Source organism: Cebus imitator, unplaced genomic scaffold (assembly GCF_001604975.1).
Source record: "Cebus imitator isolate Cc_AM_T3 unplaced genomic scaffold, Cebus_imitator-1.0 Scaffold78, whole genome shotgun sequence".
Lineage (NCBI taxonomy): Eukaryota > Metazoa > Chordata > Mammalia > Primates > Cebidae > Cebus > Cebus imitator.
The window spans coordinates 1547410-1562847 of NW_016107393.1; the positions used below are offsets into that span (position 1 = coordinate 1547410).

The 15438-nt window shown below is 40.9% G+C and overlaps 2 protein-coding genes across 2 annotated transcripts in view; one reads left to right on the plus strand and one right to left on the minus strand.

Annotated features, from left to right (window-relative positions):
* The window catches only part of PDE11A (phosphodiesterase 11A), a 398839-nt gene extending 388608 nt beyond the window's left edge, over positions 1–10231 (minus strand). Inside the window, exon 1 of the mRNA XM_017532656.2 lies at positions 8444–10231. Within this exon, the coding sequence (XP_017388145.1) occupies positions 8444–9355 (912 nt within the window). The 5' untranslated portion in view covers positions 9356–10231. The remainder of the gene's footprint in view (positions 1–8443) is intronic.
* Positions 1–15438, plus strand: part of RBM45 (RNA binding motif protein 45) — a 474379-nt gene that overhangs the window by 405730 nt on the left and 53211 nt on the right. The gene's annotated exons all lie outside the window — the stretch shown is intronic.

A 15438-nucleotide genomic window follows, 5' to 3' on the forward strand; every position in this document is an offset into this window, starting at 1 on the left:
TGGCAGCTGCTAGAATTGATTTAGTTTACAAGTGCTTGATCCAAATACCGCCATTAAAAAAAAATTCTTGGTATTTTGACAATAAAACTACAAATCATCAACTTGGAAACTTCATATGGGGATTTATTCCACAGAGATCCCATGTATACTTTTGAAATTGCACTTTGTACTAGAAAAATAGGCATGTTGGTCAATTATAACAAGAAATTTAACATATCTGTGCTTGTCAAAGGCAGAATATTTATTATGGCCTCTAAATCCTGACAGCATAATGTTCATTTAAAGCATTTGATCACTTTACATTTTAGAGTAATCATTTCTTGTGTTTAAGGCATTGTGTATGTGTGGTACTATGTTAAAATGTACCTGGGATTTGTTTTAATCGGGTATGGTAAAGCAAATACATAAATGACTGTCATAAAGAAAGTTCATACTCACAGACCCTAGAAACAGGAGGCACAGCACGTTGTGCAGGGCCACATAGGGGAGGGCCAAGGGTCTGTCCAGAGGCAGAAATGGAGGCAGAGCATGCATGGGGAACCTTTACTGGGGTCTTCAGGGAAGGATAGGTGAGACAGGGTAGGTAGCTGAGTAAGTTTAGGATTGGCTAGTTTGAATAATTTTGGCAAACTGTGGGCTACAGGAGTGGTCTCTACATGTTGAGTACCTGGCCCTGGGTGATTCAGGGCAAGGAAAATATTGTCTGGATATATGTGAGTTTGATAAAGTAGAAAGTTAGGGGAGTGGGCTCTGTATTGGCTGATTTATATATCAAAGATACCTTCAAAAGGGTGTTCTTCACTCTCTCTAGAAATTAGCTAGTCTTGGGAGGGACAATCTCTCCAGGGTCAGAGGCCTCAAACGCCAGAACATCAAGAATACAGAAAATTTGGAAATATAGTCGATACAGGTACTACCACATTTTAGATCAAAAGTCTCCTATTATGTTCAAAGTTTTTTCCAGAGACAACAGTGAATAAAGCCTGCTGAACTGTGTATTTAAAAATATTAATACAGCCTTACATTTCTGACTTTATCCGTTTGAAAATGCTTTTCCATTATCTCATTGCAATCTAATGATTAGATTTGATGATCAGAGGCTTACCAAATTCTATCAGGTAGACATGTCTAGACATATTGTCCCTATATTACAACTAAAAAACTAAGGCAGAACTAGAAATAGAACCACCGTTCCTGACTGTAAATCTAAAGCATGTTCTGTCACACTCTGAGCCTTTCACAGTTTAACAATATTATTAGTAGCCTAAGAATTCAATTCTCAAGCAAATGGAATTAATGAGGTTGTGGGGTTTCACAAACCAGATCAAAGCCACCTCTTTACTGTCGGTGTGTTTGGCCAAGGTTACCTTTTATGGAGTGTCTTCAGGGATACAAAATCTCAAGAATAAACAGAATAACTTGAAGAGCATAAGGGAGTCAGCTCCCTTACTTACCAACTGAGTTACTTTAAGCAAATTACATAACCTGTCGAAGCCTCAGTTTCTCCTTTTGTAAAATGGGGGTGGTAACAGGGGACTGTTGAGAGGATAAAAAGAGACAATGCTTGCTTATGAGCTGCCTCGCTCAGTTAGTACTCCATAAATGAAGTTACTATTCATCCGCAGTGAAGCTTCATGTACAAAGGAGCAAATGCAATTTGTTATCCTTATGTACAAAGCAGCAAATGCAATTTTGTTATCGTGTTAAAAAAAAAAAAAAGTAGACACCCTGTTGGGCTCAGTGGCACACATTTATAGTCCAGCTACTCATGTGGCTGAGGTGGGAGGATCACCTGAGCCCAGGAGTTTGAGTTCAGCCTGGGCAACATTGTAAGATCCTGTCTTTAAAAAAAAAAAAAAAAAAAAATTGACACTCTGTAGGTTTCCCCATTTTTTTCTTCAGGTAAAAATGATTTCTTGTCCTGAATTTGCAAGAGCCTAAAGCTACATTTTATGAAAGGAAACATAATTTATCCTTAATATGTGAAACCACTTTTCCCTTTTTTACTATTTTAATCCAAATAAATGAATAAATAAATTTAGCCTCAATGCCTATAAATGACCAGGAACTGAAACTTCTAAAATATTAGCAACTTAACGCACTCTTCTATGATTAAACTGCCTTTTTTGATTCAAATTTCACTTTCCAAAAGAAGAGTGTGGTTATATTGCAAAATACTACCCTTAAAATAAGCAGCAAGCAATGTACCTCAAGGATCTTGTTGACTTTCCTATAAAACAACTCAAAGCTGTTTCAGAGGAAAGTTTGTATGACTCTTCAACACTATATTCAACATGAAACCCTAACTTCCATATTAAGCCAGGCTTGTCAATAAACAGGTGACCCAAACCTCAGGAACCAAAATAAATTGGCCATATTAGTAAACATTTAGCTTACAGGTTGGGAAAAAATTTAGTTAACCTTAAATTACCTCTCCATGATTTTGTAGGAACTGTGCCTTTCTGTAATCTATCCTCATGTACAAAGCAGCAAATGCAATTTGTCCTTGTGTTTATCATGATCATGTGTCTGTCAGGAAGAGAGGCTGAAATAGCAATGTTTCCTACTTCAAACACAAAATCAATTCTGGTTCTGAGCTAGTGAACATGTTTGTGGGCTTGAGGAAATTTTTTTAACACCATGTGCAAAGCTGGAATAAGATTTCATGAAATTCCTTTATAATACCAGTGCTGGAATAAGATCAACATCTGCCTTTTTAGACAAATCTCAGCAACTGAGTCACAAGAGTGTAGACCATATCTGTCAGCACTGGCTCATCAGGGAATAAAGCACTCTCATTGCTGAATTTTCTAGACACCTAAAATTAATTCCATCTGAGGCAAACACTTTCAATGTGATTATTTCAATGGAGATTATTCTAAAATGAAAACTGAAATTCAATAAAGTATTAAATATTATTCATATTATTAGGAATATATATAATAAATACATATCAGCATATTACAATGCATTCTTAAATACAACTTGGTGTATAATTTTTGTGTTGTTTTCCAACTGCTCTCTTCAAGGATAAGGCACTCAGCTCTCCCTTCTCATATCATGAGAAGGCAAGCAGGTTCTAAATGAGCAAAGATGGAGAAGTAGCAGTCCTGGCAGAAAGGATGCAAAATACAGGAATAGAAAAGCAGTATCCAGGCATTTGTAAACAGTGTGTGATTCTATTAGGATGGTGCTGAGGCCTCATGAAGGGCTGCAGTAGATAAAGCTGGCTGGATCTCCACCTTAGACTCCATATGACTCAAAACGAGGGCCTGTTTCATGAGCATGTGACCAGTGCAGTGGCATGAAAGACTCCTGCTTGAAGTTTAATGCTATGCGCTGTGAGATTCTTAATACATTTTATCATTGAATTTGTGCTTTGTAAGTGAAGTCCAATGGAACAATGGAGTATGAGCCCTGGAGTCTAAAACCTTGGTTCACATGTAGTCTCCCCTCCCACTGCCTGCGCAGGACTGGTTCTTGGCCACCTGATCCCTGCTCCCTGGTGTCCCAGCCCCATCCATCCTCCCCAGTCTCACTCCTGCCCTAAGACCAGACGTAGCAACCAAGTCACATGGGTTGAGGGAGAGGCCCACATCCCATGTCTGCCATTGCACTCTGATCTTAGGTGGGGTCTAGGAGAGGGTCTGGAAAGGGGCAGGTTCATGCCTCATGCCATCTCAGAGAAGAGCAAGGCTGTGGTTCTCCTCACCCAGAGCTGGCAGCAGCATGGCACATCCGGCAGCCAACTCAGCAGAGGCCCCTTGCCCCACCTCAATCCAGATACTAAGAACACCCCACCCTGGAGGTGGCAATCCTTTAGGACTCTCAGAGTGGAGGTTGCTATGAATTGGGGGACACACTCTTGGGAAGGACGACTGACTTATTTAACATCAGCCAGAGTCCTGCTTTATCATCTTGCCCTAGGCTCCACAAATTTTGTAGCTGGCCCTACTTAAAATCTTTCCCCTTAACCCAGCTTCTCTCCCTCTTCTGGATAAAGGTATCACACTTTCTCATGACTCCTGTGTTTAGAATCTGAGTCATCATTGCCCCCCCTTCTTCCTTGCCCAAATCCACACCCACAGGCCACCTCCCATCTGTCTCCTTCTGTACATTCCCACTATTCCTGCTTGAGTTTAATTGTTCATCATGGCTCTACCAGACCATCACGGTAGGCTCCTAATTATTTCCACAACTTTGAGCCTTTCCTTGTTCAATCCATTCAGCTGCTGCTACCACGCAAGCACCACTTTGATCATGCTCAGATGTTTTTAGTGTCTCCCTAAGGCCTACTATTGGTGAAGTTCAAACTCTTTATCCAAGTGTTCAATGTCCTTTCTTCTTTTGTCCTCACCTTACTTTTGCAAATAATTATATGACATATGCAGTATTTTGGCCATATTAAACCACTCACTCTCCCCTGTACATATTTTGTGCGTGGTCATCACTGTGTCTTTGCTGAAGCCATTCTGTTGGACTTGGATCACTTTTCCCTACCCCACAACCATCTCCAACTGGAAAAGCCAATCCTATTTATAGCTCGAATGACATCTCCTCCATGAAGTCTTTCATCATGAGCCCAGTCACAAAGTGACTCCACACTCCTCCAAGACTAACATCATTTAGTTGTATAGGTTGGTACTAGTTTTTGTGAACAATACATGGCCCTCTACTGTACACCCTTGGAGAGCAGAAGCATATCCTGCCACCTTTGTATACCCAAAGGCCCTCTACCCAAAGCCTTGGGAATAATAGGCTGTCTCTGTGCATGTTTACTGGAGCTAATGAATAAACGAAGCTGTTGTGTAACAGATCAGGCCTTCTGAAAGGCAGGCACACCTGTAACCCTTCAGTGTCATCCCCTTTCCTCTTCTTAGTTCATCTGACAAAACATACTGCTGCTTTTCACACCCGAGCTCATCAAACAAACGCCTGTATTATCATTAACAACACTAACGAAAATTCACCTCACAATTTTTTTGAATGTTTAAAGTACTATATTCTGAATGCTTAGAATAATCTCAAAGAGAACATCTGTTACTTGAATGCTCTTATTTTCAACCTCTTGAGGGCAATTTTTTCATTACTATATTAAAGTGGGCTGTTAAATAACTTATAACTATCTGAGGGAAAGGTAAACTGCAGTCACTATGATCCAGACTGGATACCTAAAAGTGAATTTTTTTTTCACTTGCAATTTACTTTTTTCCTAATTGAGAAAAGTAATGAAAAATAATAAAATAAACTGAGGGGTTTTGGGCAGTCAGAACTTCTATTCAGTTTCAGCATTTTATTAAATATTCTACCCTTAACTCCAGAATGCCACGCTTATCATCATAATTTTGTGTCTTCAATGCCTTTCCCTTGCCCATCTTAGGAACCCCCAAGAGGATCATCAATGTAATTATCAAATGATTGAATGTGGAAACTCTGTGTGATTAAAAAAAATCTTACCTCCTGAAAAAAAAGTACACTATCTGAAGCCGAGCAAGAAACAACCTTAAAAATACAGTAGTTAACAAAAAATCAGGAAGGATGGTTACATATTTACATAGAAACTTCAAGATGCCTGCATATATATAGTACAAATTAAAACATCCTGACAAGAGAATGTGCATTTTGGAAGGTTGTCAGTTTTCATTTAGAGAAATCTGTAACACCAGAAAAGGGAAAGGATGGAGAAATGCTAGAACTAGGGAAGGAGGCAACATCCTTTCCTAAGACAGCCTTATGAAAAGTTTATATTGCATGTGTTACTAAGAGGAACAAAACGTAGAACTTTTGATGGGCTAGAATATGGCGTTACCAACCACATTTAGGAACATTTTAAGTAGAGAATGGAAGGATAGATATTTTTATGTTCCTTGAATGTAAAGCTTGTTCTAAAATATTTAATTTAAGGTGGAGCATGGAAAGGATGAGGCTGGTCAAAATGTGCCAACTTCAATCTCAGTTCCAGATAATGAGAAAAACAACTGAAAATAAGGTAAAGAGAAAGAAAAGGAACACCAGCAAACTAGATATCATCATTATTTTCATAAACTGTTACCATTCCCTGAGTAATTGCAATGTCCCAGGAATTATTTCAGGGTCTTGGACACAATATCTCATTTTATTGAAATAAACAAAAATAATCTTTGCTAGGTAGGTATTATTGTCCCCATTTTATGGATGAGGAAATTGAGGCTGTGGGAGATAAAGAAATTTTCCCAACATCACATCATTGATGACTGTGGCGTACCAAAATAAAGAAAAAAAAAGTAGCTTTATCAAAGAAAAGTAGCATAAGTAACATGAAGAAAACCACACCAAGTTAAAAATACAGAGTTACATAAAAGAAGCCAATGGAAAAAGAAAAGAGAAACTTTCTAACCAGATAGAAATGGAAGCAAGTAAACCAAGGGTAAATTCCCCACCCATATAGTGCCATTCCCCTACCTGTCTTTTGCCAGTCCTCCCAACAACCCAGTCCCCTTTTATGGCCATGATTACTATTCTAGGGGGGAAAAGAAAAAAACTCCTCTTTCCCAATGTCAGCTTCCAAAAATATTAAAAGGCAATTTTGCTTTCCACTCTGCAGGGGAAGGATAGAGTCCACAGGAAGCAGCAGCTGCTGAAAACCTGCTTTCCCCTGCCTGTGATGACACCTACAGCCATAATCCCAGACAGCAGCAAGACAAGTTAGCTGTTGAGGAGGCTGAGAATTATGCTCTTAAAGAAAGGACAGTATGAAATAAAAGTTAGGGCCTGAAAGAGGACAGTAAGAAATAAAAGCTATAGAAATGGAAGAAAATCAATTGGGAATGAATTTTTAAAATAAGGGCAATAAAGAGAAAAGGCTGCAACCCCAGGCTAGAATAAGTATTACTGAACTAGGAAGGGATTTTTTTTTAGCCCAAGCATACGATGAGGATGTGGAAAAAAATAGGAAAGAAAAAAATTTGTGATTGTTTTAGTTATCTAAAAATAATTTGTAACAAAATTTTTATAGAATCTTAAACAAAAGAATTATTAAATGCTTATATTTCTTCCCATAGCTTTCTAGGAATGTAGAGAAATAAACACTTGTTGAAAAACATTCATTGGTTGCTTCACATACAACTTTTAAAGTCTTCAAGAAAGATATGATGAACAATGCACTTAATCTATAATAAAAGGTTAACCAAAATGGCATTTTGACAAGCATCCTTTAATATTAAAGTGTTAGGTTTACAGATATCTCATTAAAATATGAAACTTGGCTTTAGTACAAGCTAGTCAGTTTTCTATGTAAAATTGTCAACTTTCAGATGAAATAGATAAAATTTTACCTTTAGTGTCCTTCCCACTCTTTTTGCTATTTTCAGCAATAGCAACTAAACTCTAGATAACATGTAGCTCCCTGAGACCACTGGAAGAAGCACTTACCAGATGACTACAAAACTTTCCTAATCAAGGACGAGAACTTTCAATTCTTATGAACCCTGAAGAAGTCTCATAAAAAATAACATCCAGTTTCATCACATCCAGTGAATAAATACTGAAGAAATTAAAACTGACTGTTTTTCAGATCCAGCATCTAATATCAAGTTCAACTTACTGTGAAAATGAAAGACTCCGAAAACCCAAATGACAGCATGTTGGGTTTCCTTTTCCACTTGAAACTAACTTGTTTACCCTGCTGTTGGCTTTGGAGTTGCTAAATTAATTATCAATATTTTTTGTTTGTTTTGGAAACTAAAAACCCACTTGCTCAGTCCTATCAAAGCTGACTACAGATAATGCTATATTCAAGCCTAAAGATAACTAGTCCCTCTATCTGTCCAATCTTTCTAATCTCAACAATAGAAACAGTTAAAATAGACGCTAAGAAGGCACAAATGGGGTCACAGACCCATTTTCCCCCTGACATTTCTCTTCTCTTTTCCTTACCTTGTAACCTGTGCAACTCTAATCCAGAGAAGGGAACAGGGAAGTAGTTAGGCACTTTGTTTCCTTTCCAATATTGAATTAGAGAACGAAAATGCATTATGGTCCCCAAAAGGCATCAAAGACACCAAAATGCTCATCTTAACACTGGAATTCTGGAGCACACATCTTTTTCTAGCAACTCACAAACACGTACTAATACCACACATTGATATCTTAAAGACAGGAGGAGGGAGCCGTGGATGCCAGACCAGCCAAAGTGTCAAAGTGTTAAGGACAAAGTGTCTTGACAGAGAAACATGTGGTGTTATTGGGTGATACATGAATTTCCCACAAGCACTGGCTGTTAAGAAAAGACCAACACATCAAAGATGTTGTAACAGTCTAAGTAGTCTAAACTCAAGAATTTAGATAGCAAAATTTGTATTGTAAAGAACCTAAATTAATGTGTTCCTGGATGCCAAATAGTAACCAAAGGCTTATCTCCCAAGCCAGCGGGGCTCTGGGAGAAGGGGACAATGCAAAGTCCTACCTGGTAGGCATCAGGAATGTTGACCGTTTCTCCATGCTCCCCGACATAGCCAATGATGCCTTTGCCCCAGGGAACCTGCACCTCATTTGAGTTCTCTGTGCTGCTGCAAGGCAGCAGAGGGGTTCCTGCATGCACATCAAAGAATTTGGAGACCAGACTCTTCTTGCCAGCAGCTGCCCCTTCCACCAGGAAAAGAGAGCAGCGGTCAGCGTCCACCATAAGGCAGACAAAGATGAGAATCTTGTAGCTCAGGCTGGTGAGATCAAGGTCATTGGAGATATCTTTGACCAATTCCAGAAAGAACTGACGTTCATTATGTTTTTTCAGGTGGCACTTGTAGTCGATGGCTGTAGGGGGATACTGAGGCAGATTCACTCTCGATTCCAGCAGCGCACTGAGAATATGGGCTGTGGTTGGGGGCAGGGAGCTGGCCTTCCGGAGAAGTGCCCTCCGTCGTACACTGCTCAGGGGTTCCTGAGCCCGGGAGGTCACCTGTTCATCGTAGGTCCTGTTCACGTGGATGGCCTTGGAGCGGGCAAAACTCTTCCTTAGCTCCTTCTGAGAAGCTCTCCGCTGCTGGTTCGAATTGCCCCTGCTGCCACTGGCCCAGCTGGGACTCAGGGGAACCCCACCACAGTTCCCACCACCAGGAAGGGGCTGGCTGTGGGCAGAGGCATTTGGACCAGTTCCACCACCAACGCTGCTGCCACCTCTGCCGGTGCTGTGAACCAAGCTGCTGGTACCAGCCAAAGAGGGCCTTGGACCTAAAGCCCCCTGACCCTGACTGTGCCTCTGCAGCCACTTTTCAACCATCTCTTGCTTCCCCTTCCGCATCAAGTAATCTTCAAACAACTCTGGGTGCCTGTCCAGGAAAGTTTCCACCTCCTCAAAGTCCAGGAGGGAGGCTGCCATGGTCCCAGACAGCTTTCCTTGCCTATCTACTCGTGGGCCAAATGTTTACCTGTCGCGAGGCCTCTAGCTGTTCCTGCACATGTTTACCCCCACCAGTAAGTATTCCCAGTTCAGTGCCACCTTCCCTGGAGATTATTCCCAGCAGTGGAATCACGGCCGGGAGGTGCCCCTTCCTTCTCTGGCTCAGAGTGGCTGGCACCGACCCCACCCCCTGGTCCTGCTACTCCTGCTTCGCACAGGTGCTCGGCACTGAGCTGCTGCCGCTGTCCCAGCTCCTGCTCTGGAAACCGAAGCTATCGCTGCTCCTGCTCCGGCTGCCGCCGCTGCCGCTGGAACTGCTGCTGTAACCGGTTAAGTGGACCACTGTGACAGGGAGGTAGGGCAGGACACGCCCCTGAGTGAGGCACGGAGCCTGGAGGGAGGAGAGGGGAGGAGGGAGCAGCGGACGCCACACCAGCCAAAGTCCACGGCCCAGGCTGCCAAGCGGTTCCTGGAAGAGTCTCTGGACGGCTGGAATCGGCGCCTGGGTACAGGACTCCTGATTCGAACAAGATTAGAAGAGGGAGGCGCACCTTGTTCCTTCCCCGCTTCTTGCTCCCTTACCTCCGCCTACTCACCCTTCCTACTCACCGCCGCTTAATCCTTTAGCGTTTCAAGGAGGCCCCAGCGGGAGCCCAGTGGGAGGCCGAGACAGTAGCGTTGGTTTTGCAGGAATCCGAACTGAAGCGGATTCCGAGGAATCGAGGGTGTAGTTTACCCTCAGAGACAGGCAGGGTTGTTTTTCTGGGATATGACTGTGGATTGTTGGTTCCCAGGATTCTTGGGACTTGCTAACACTGCCCAGCGCCTTGTGGGTGTTCAGTAAATATTAATGGAATTGCATTTCCCCGAAAATAGCAAATAAAGTTTCCTATGAGAGCAATTCATGACTTTAACCAAATTCATGTACCTGAGGCAGGGGTAGATTACATGGAGGAAGGGTGCAAAACACAGTACAGTCATCCTTCCTTGTCCAGAAGAGTTTACCAGGTAGAGGAAGCAAGACCTGAAGAGTTCGGAGTATTTAATAAACAGCAGGGAGACCAGCTAAGAGACAGTAAGCCAAGCTTAGAATCCTGGTAATTTGGAGCTGCTAGTTTCCAAAAGGTGAGTGGTGATCAAGATTTAAAAAGAAAAAAAAAATGTTTAGCATAATGCCTGGCACATAAAAAGTGCCCAGTAAATCTTAGCTGTTGTATTACTTTTATTATTATTATTATTAGGTAATGGTGTATGGAAACTTTACTGCATGTAGCCACGTCTCTGGTCACTTGAGTGATCTCTCAGTAAAGACGGTTAGTGATATGTTGAAACTGGCTTATAAGGACTCACAAGCGCCTAGTTTAAAATCTCTTTCCAATTCTGTGTTCAGTCACATCATGTAGCTTGCAATCAGTCACAATGGGAATGTTTATACCATGGAAACAGCAAATGTTATGTGTCAGGGTTTTTTTAATGGACTGCTAATTTTGTTAAATATTTACCGATATGCAGTGGAAGCTATCTAAATGTCCATCAGTTGAGGAATAGGCAAATAAAACGTGATATATCCATGCAATGGAATATTACTCAACCATAGAATGGAATGAAGCACTGATATGTGCTACTACTTGAAAGAAGCTTAAAAATATCATGCAAAGTGAAGAAGCCACTCACAAATAACCACATATTGTAAAATTTCATTTATAGGAAATGTCCAGAATAGACAAATCCATACAGACAGAAAGTAGATTACTTTCTAGATGGAGAGGAAGGGGATGACTGCTAATGTGTATGAGTTTTTTGGGGGATAGGGTAATAAAAGTGTTCTAAATTGATTGTGGTGATAGTTGCACAATCTGAATATGCTGAAATTCATTGAATTGCACATTTAATTGAATGAATTGTATGGTAAGTTATATTTCAATAAAGCTGTTATAAGACAACAACAACAAAGAACATTTACTACCCTGAGACTTGTTATAATAGAGCAGCAGTGTTGTGTATGGAGACAAGAAAAGCACTGAGGAGAGATCTGATGGAAATGAAGTAACGAGCTTCTCAGGGAAGGGGGAGAAGTAGACCAACCCTGGGCTTCCTAGAAACAGAAAGCTTAATAAAGACACTTCCTTAATTCCATCTTCCATGTATTCATTATACACGCAGTTGTTAAGCATTTATCATGTTCCAGGCTCTGGGGACAAAAGAAGACCAAGACAAAAACCTGTGCTTTTGACTGAAGATCTCAGTCTACAGCACCAAGAGAAGTGAGAATAGAGAATAATACTGGGAAGGATAAGGAAAGCAATAGAAGAGAAATCCAAAAAAGTGAATTCAACATTTTGGGCTTGGTTTTGAATTGGCTGTAGCCATGTTCTCCTGCTTGGTATCTGAGATCACTAAGTTAATGGTTGGGGAAGAAAATGAGAAAGTGACAAACAGCACATATAAGATAGTCCAGAGGGCTAGTGATGGAGGGCTGATAATAAGATGTGTGTTGGTGTGACCACACTGCCGTTTATCTTCATTCTCAATCTGCAGAATGGTATGTGTATTAGTCACAGTCCTAACATGAAAGAGCACACTCAAATTCCAAGAAGATTAATTTATAAAGGAACCAATTACAAAGGTAGAATATAGATAAACCACAGGGATAGTGAAGAAACCTGGGGCTCACAGCAGTAGAGAAGTTACCACTCCTACAGATGAGGGGAAAAGGAGGAAAAAGTTACTAGGACTTGGAAGGAAGGAGGATTGGATAGTGAGTACTGTCTTGAGGGGGGCAGTGAAAGCCCATCAAACGGCATCAACAGGCCAGGTGTGTTGGCTCATGCCTGTAGTCCCAGCAGTTTGGGAGGCTAAGGTGGGCAGATCACTTGAGTCAGGAGTTCAAGGCAAGCCTGGCCAACATAGTGAAATCCTGTCTCTACTAAAAAGACAAAAAATTAGCTGAGTGTGGTGGCACACATCTGTAATCCCAGCTACTCGAAAGGCTGAGATAGGAGAACTGCTTGAACCTGGGAGGCTGAGGTTGCAGTGAGCCAAGACCGTGCCACTGCACTCCAGCATGGGCAACGGAGTAAGACTCCGTTTCAAAAAAAAAAGGCATCAACAGCTTAAGCTAACTTTAAAGAAGGGATATTAGGAATAAATATTAATAATAGCTTGAACTCACTCTTTTCTCTCCCTCCTATCAGTGACCAGATATATGCTAGAAGGTATTGGAGCCTATTGATAGCTCATCCTCACTGGGAAAAGAGTAGGAGGGGACACAGGAGGATCTATATAAGATCTGGAGGGGTGAAAGGGAGATACTTGGTCCTATATAGAATCTTGAAGAGGTTCCTTTAGGAAATAATGGAAAAGGCCCCATTAGGAAAGAATGGCCCAATGTGGAACCTTGAAAGTGTTCCTTTGGTAAATAAAATAAAAATATATTTCCCTGTAGAAAATATAGCCCCAAATAATTTTCTGTGTAATTCTGCCCTCCTCTGCTTATCTGCTAATTCCATCAAAACTATCTATAATACACTCTATGACAACAACTGCAGTCAATAGAGCCCCCTCAGGCACAAGCCATCAAACCTGAAAGGTTATGACATTGTGAAGATACTATGCAGTCAACAGAATCCCCCAGGGCACTATCACACCTGGAAAAGTATGATACTGTGAAGACAGATCACTCAGAGCAAGGAAGAGGCTCTGTAGGCTTCTCCATCTACCCTTTCTCATCTCTACCAAGCTGTAAATATTGTCCAAGTAGCCTCTTATTAAAGAAGATAAAGGAGTCGTCCTATTTGTATTTTTCAAGAATAAGGGGTTCCTTTTTAATCGAAGTATTCATTTCTTTATCATGGCCAATTAGCATTTATTGAGTACTTTCAATATGCAGAACATTGGCTGGCAGGAAAGATAACTTTTGTTATTCCAAAGGGGACCCATTACATTCTAGTACTGGATGGAACCTTATAGTTTATCGAATACTACACTTTCCACATTTTGCTAATGGTTACATTGAAAACTAGAGCAGACACATAACTCCTCCAAAGACATCCGCCAGGCTAACCTCTGATCTACTCATGGTTCCATCCCACCCTTACCAATATCTCACAACTTGGTATTAACCTTTTAAAGCCCAATCAACTTCTGTTTCCTAAATTTGCCTCCTAATCGTTCATCTCCTAAAACAGACATTACTGACTTTTACGGTGTGACCAGTGAGCCTGATCAAATATGTAAAGGGCAAATGAAAGCTTGGTTACTTAAAACAATGATTTTCCTATTCACAATTCTGTAGGATAACTAGTGGTTCTTCTCTTTCACTTGGTATTGGCTGAAGTCACTCATTTGGCTGCATTCAGCCGGCAGCTGGACTATGCTCAAAGGTCCAGGAAGGCCTCTTGTATGTATCTAGGGCCTCAGTGCTGACTTGTGGCTGAGGCTACTCAGTTCTTCTCCAAGAGGCCTCTTTCCACATTGTAGCTCATTTTCCAGGTCTTCTTTACATGGCTTCTGTTTCCAGTAGGATAACCTGTCCTTCATTACAACATGGCAGCTGGGTTTCAAGAGCAGGTGTTGCAAGAGGATAAGTCCAATATGCAAGAGCCTATTACGTCTGTATAATACTTGTTAATGTCCCACTGGTCAAAGCCAATTATATAGCCAAGTGCAACATCAGTTGAGAGAGGGAAAGGGACAGGAATACTCACAGGTGTGGTTAACCGAGAGCCACTCATCTAACAACTCACACAAACTCTCTCCTGAACCCCAGAGCCCCCCTTCTTTTTTCTTTTCTTTTTCTTTCTCTTTCTCTTTCTCTTTCTTTCTTTTTCTTGCCTTTCTTTCTTTCTTTTGTGAGACAGAGTCTCACTCCACTTCCCAAAAAAGTGCAGTGGCATGATTATGCCACTACTGCAAAATATCTGCTCCTAAATGTTTCACAAGCACGTCAAATTTCTTATCTCCAAGATCACTCTCATTCCTGCCCACCTGAAATCACTCAATCCTGTATATTTTACTGTGGAAATTTCTGTTTAAATACAGCTTTCTTCTCCAAGCCTGCTTCATTAATTCAAGCCTTCATTATCTGTCCATCCTCTACCAACCAGTATCAACTTCCACATAACAAACATAAAAATGGCACATTAAGGCCTTGTCAAAAGGCATGTAATGCGTCAAACTGCAGCTCCATAAAGATATGTCCATCAGAATCTGTGAATGTCACCTTACTTGGAAGAGGGTCTTTGCAGATGTAATTAAGTTAAGGATCTCAAGATAAGATCATCCTGGATTTCGGGTAGGTTCTAAATCCAGTGATACTTTTCCTTATATGTGCAAAAGAGAAGACACAGAGACACACAGAGGAGGAGGTGGTATGAAGACTGAGGTACAGATGGAGCGATGGGTCTACAAGCCAAGGAATATCAAGGATTATTGGAGGCCACCTCATTCTAGGAGAGAAGTGTGAAACAGATTCTCTCAGAAAAAAATCAATCTTCTCAATGCCTTGATTTTGGAGTTCTGGCCTCCAGAACTGTCAGAGAATAAATTTATGTTGTTTCAAGTCACCATATTTGTGGTAATGTGTTACAGCAGCCCTAGGAAATGAATGCAAGAGCCTTCATCATTGTGCCTTGATTTTCTCACCTCCTGCCATAACTCTCCAAGCATTCTTTCTTTCTCTCTTCTGGGCTTCCACTTGAAATGCTTTTGTCCCCTTCTTTGTCTCTCAAACTTCTCTTTTCCATCAGCACCTATTTGAAATGTCACACATGTATGTTTCCTGCTTCCCCAATAAAAAGCTGTGCAGTGTCCTGTAAACACACATTTGGTCATCTATTTGCTATAAAACATTGAACACTTGGTGCTTATTCAACCCAAGGCGATGCATTTAATTCTCCATTTAAAAAATGTTTAACATAGAACACATTTTATTATTCTTTTATCAATTTAGAAATTGAAAGCACTCTGAGTAACCAGCCCACCTATATTCATAGTTGTATTAAAGATTAACAAGTATCTAGAAGGTAAGTTTTTAAAATTTCAAAGATATCTGGTGAGTGATA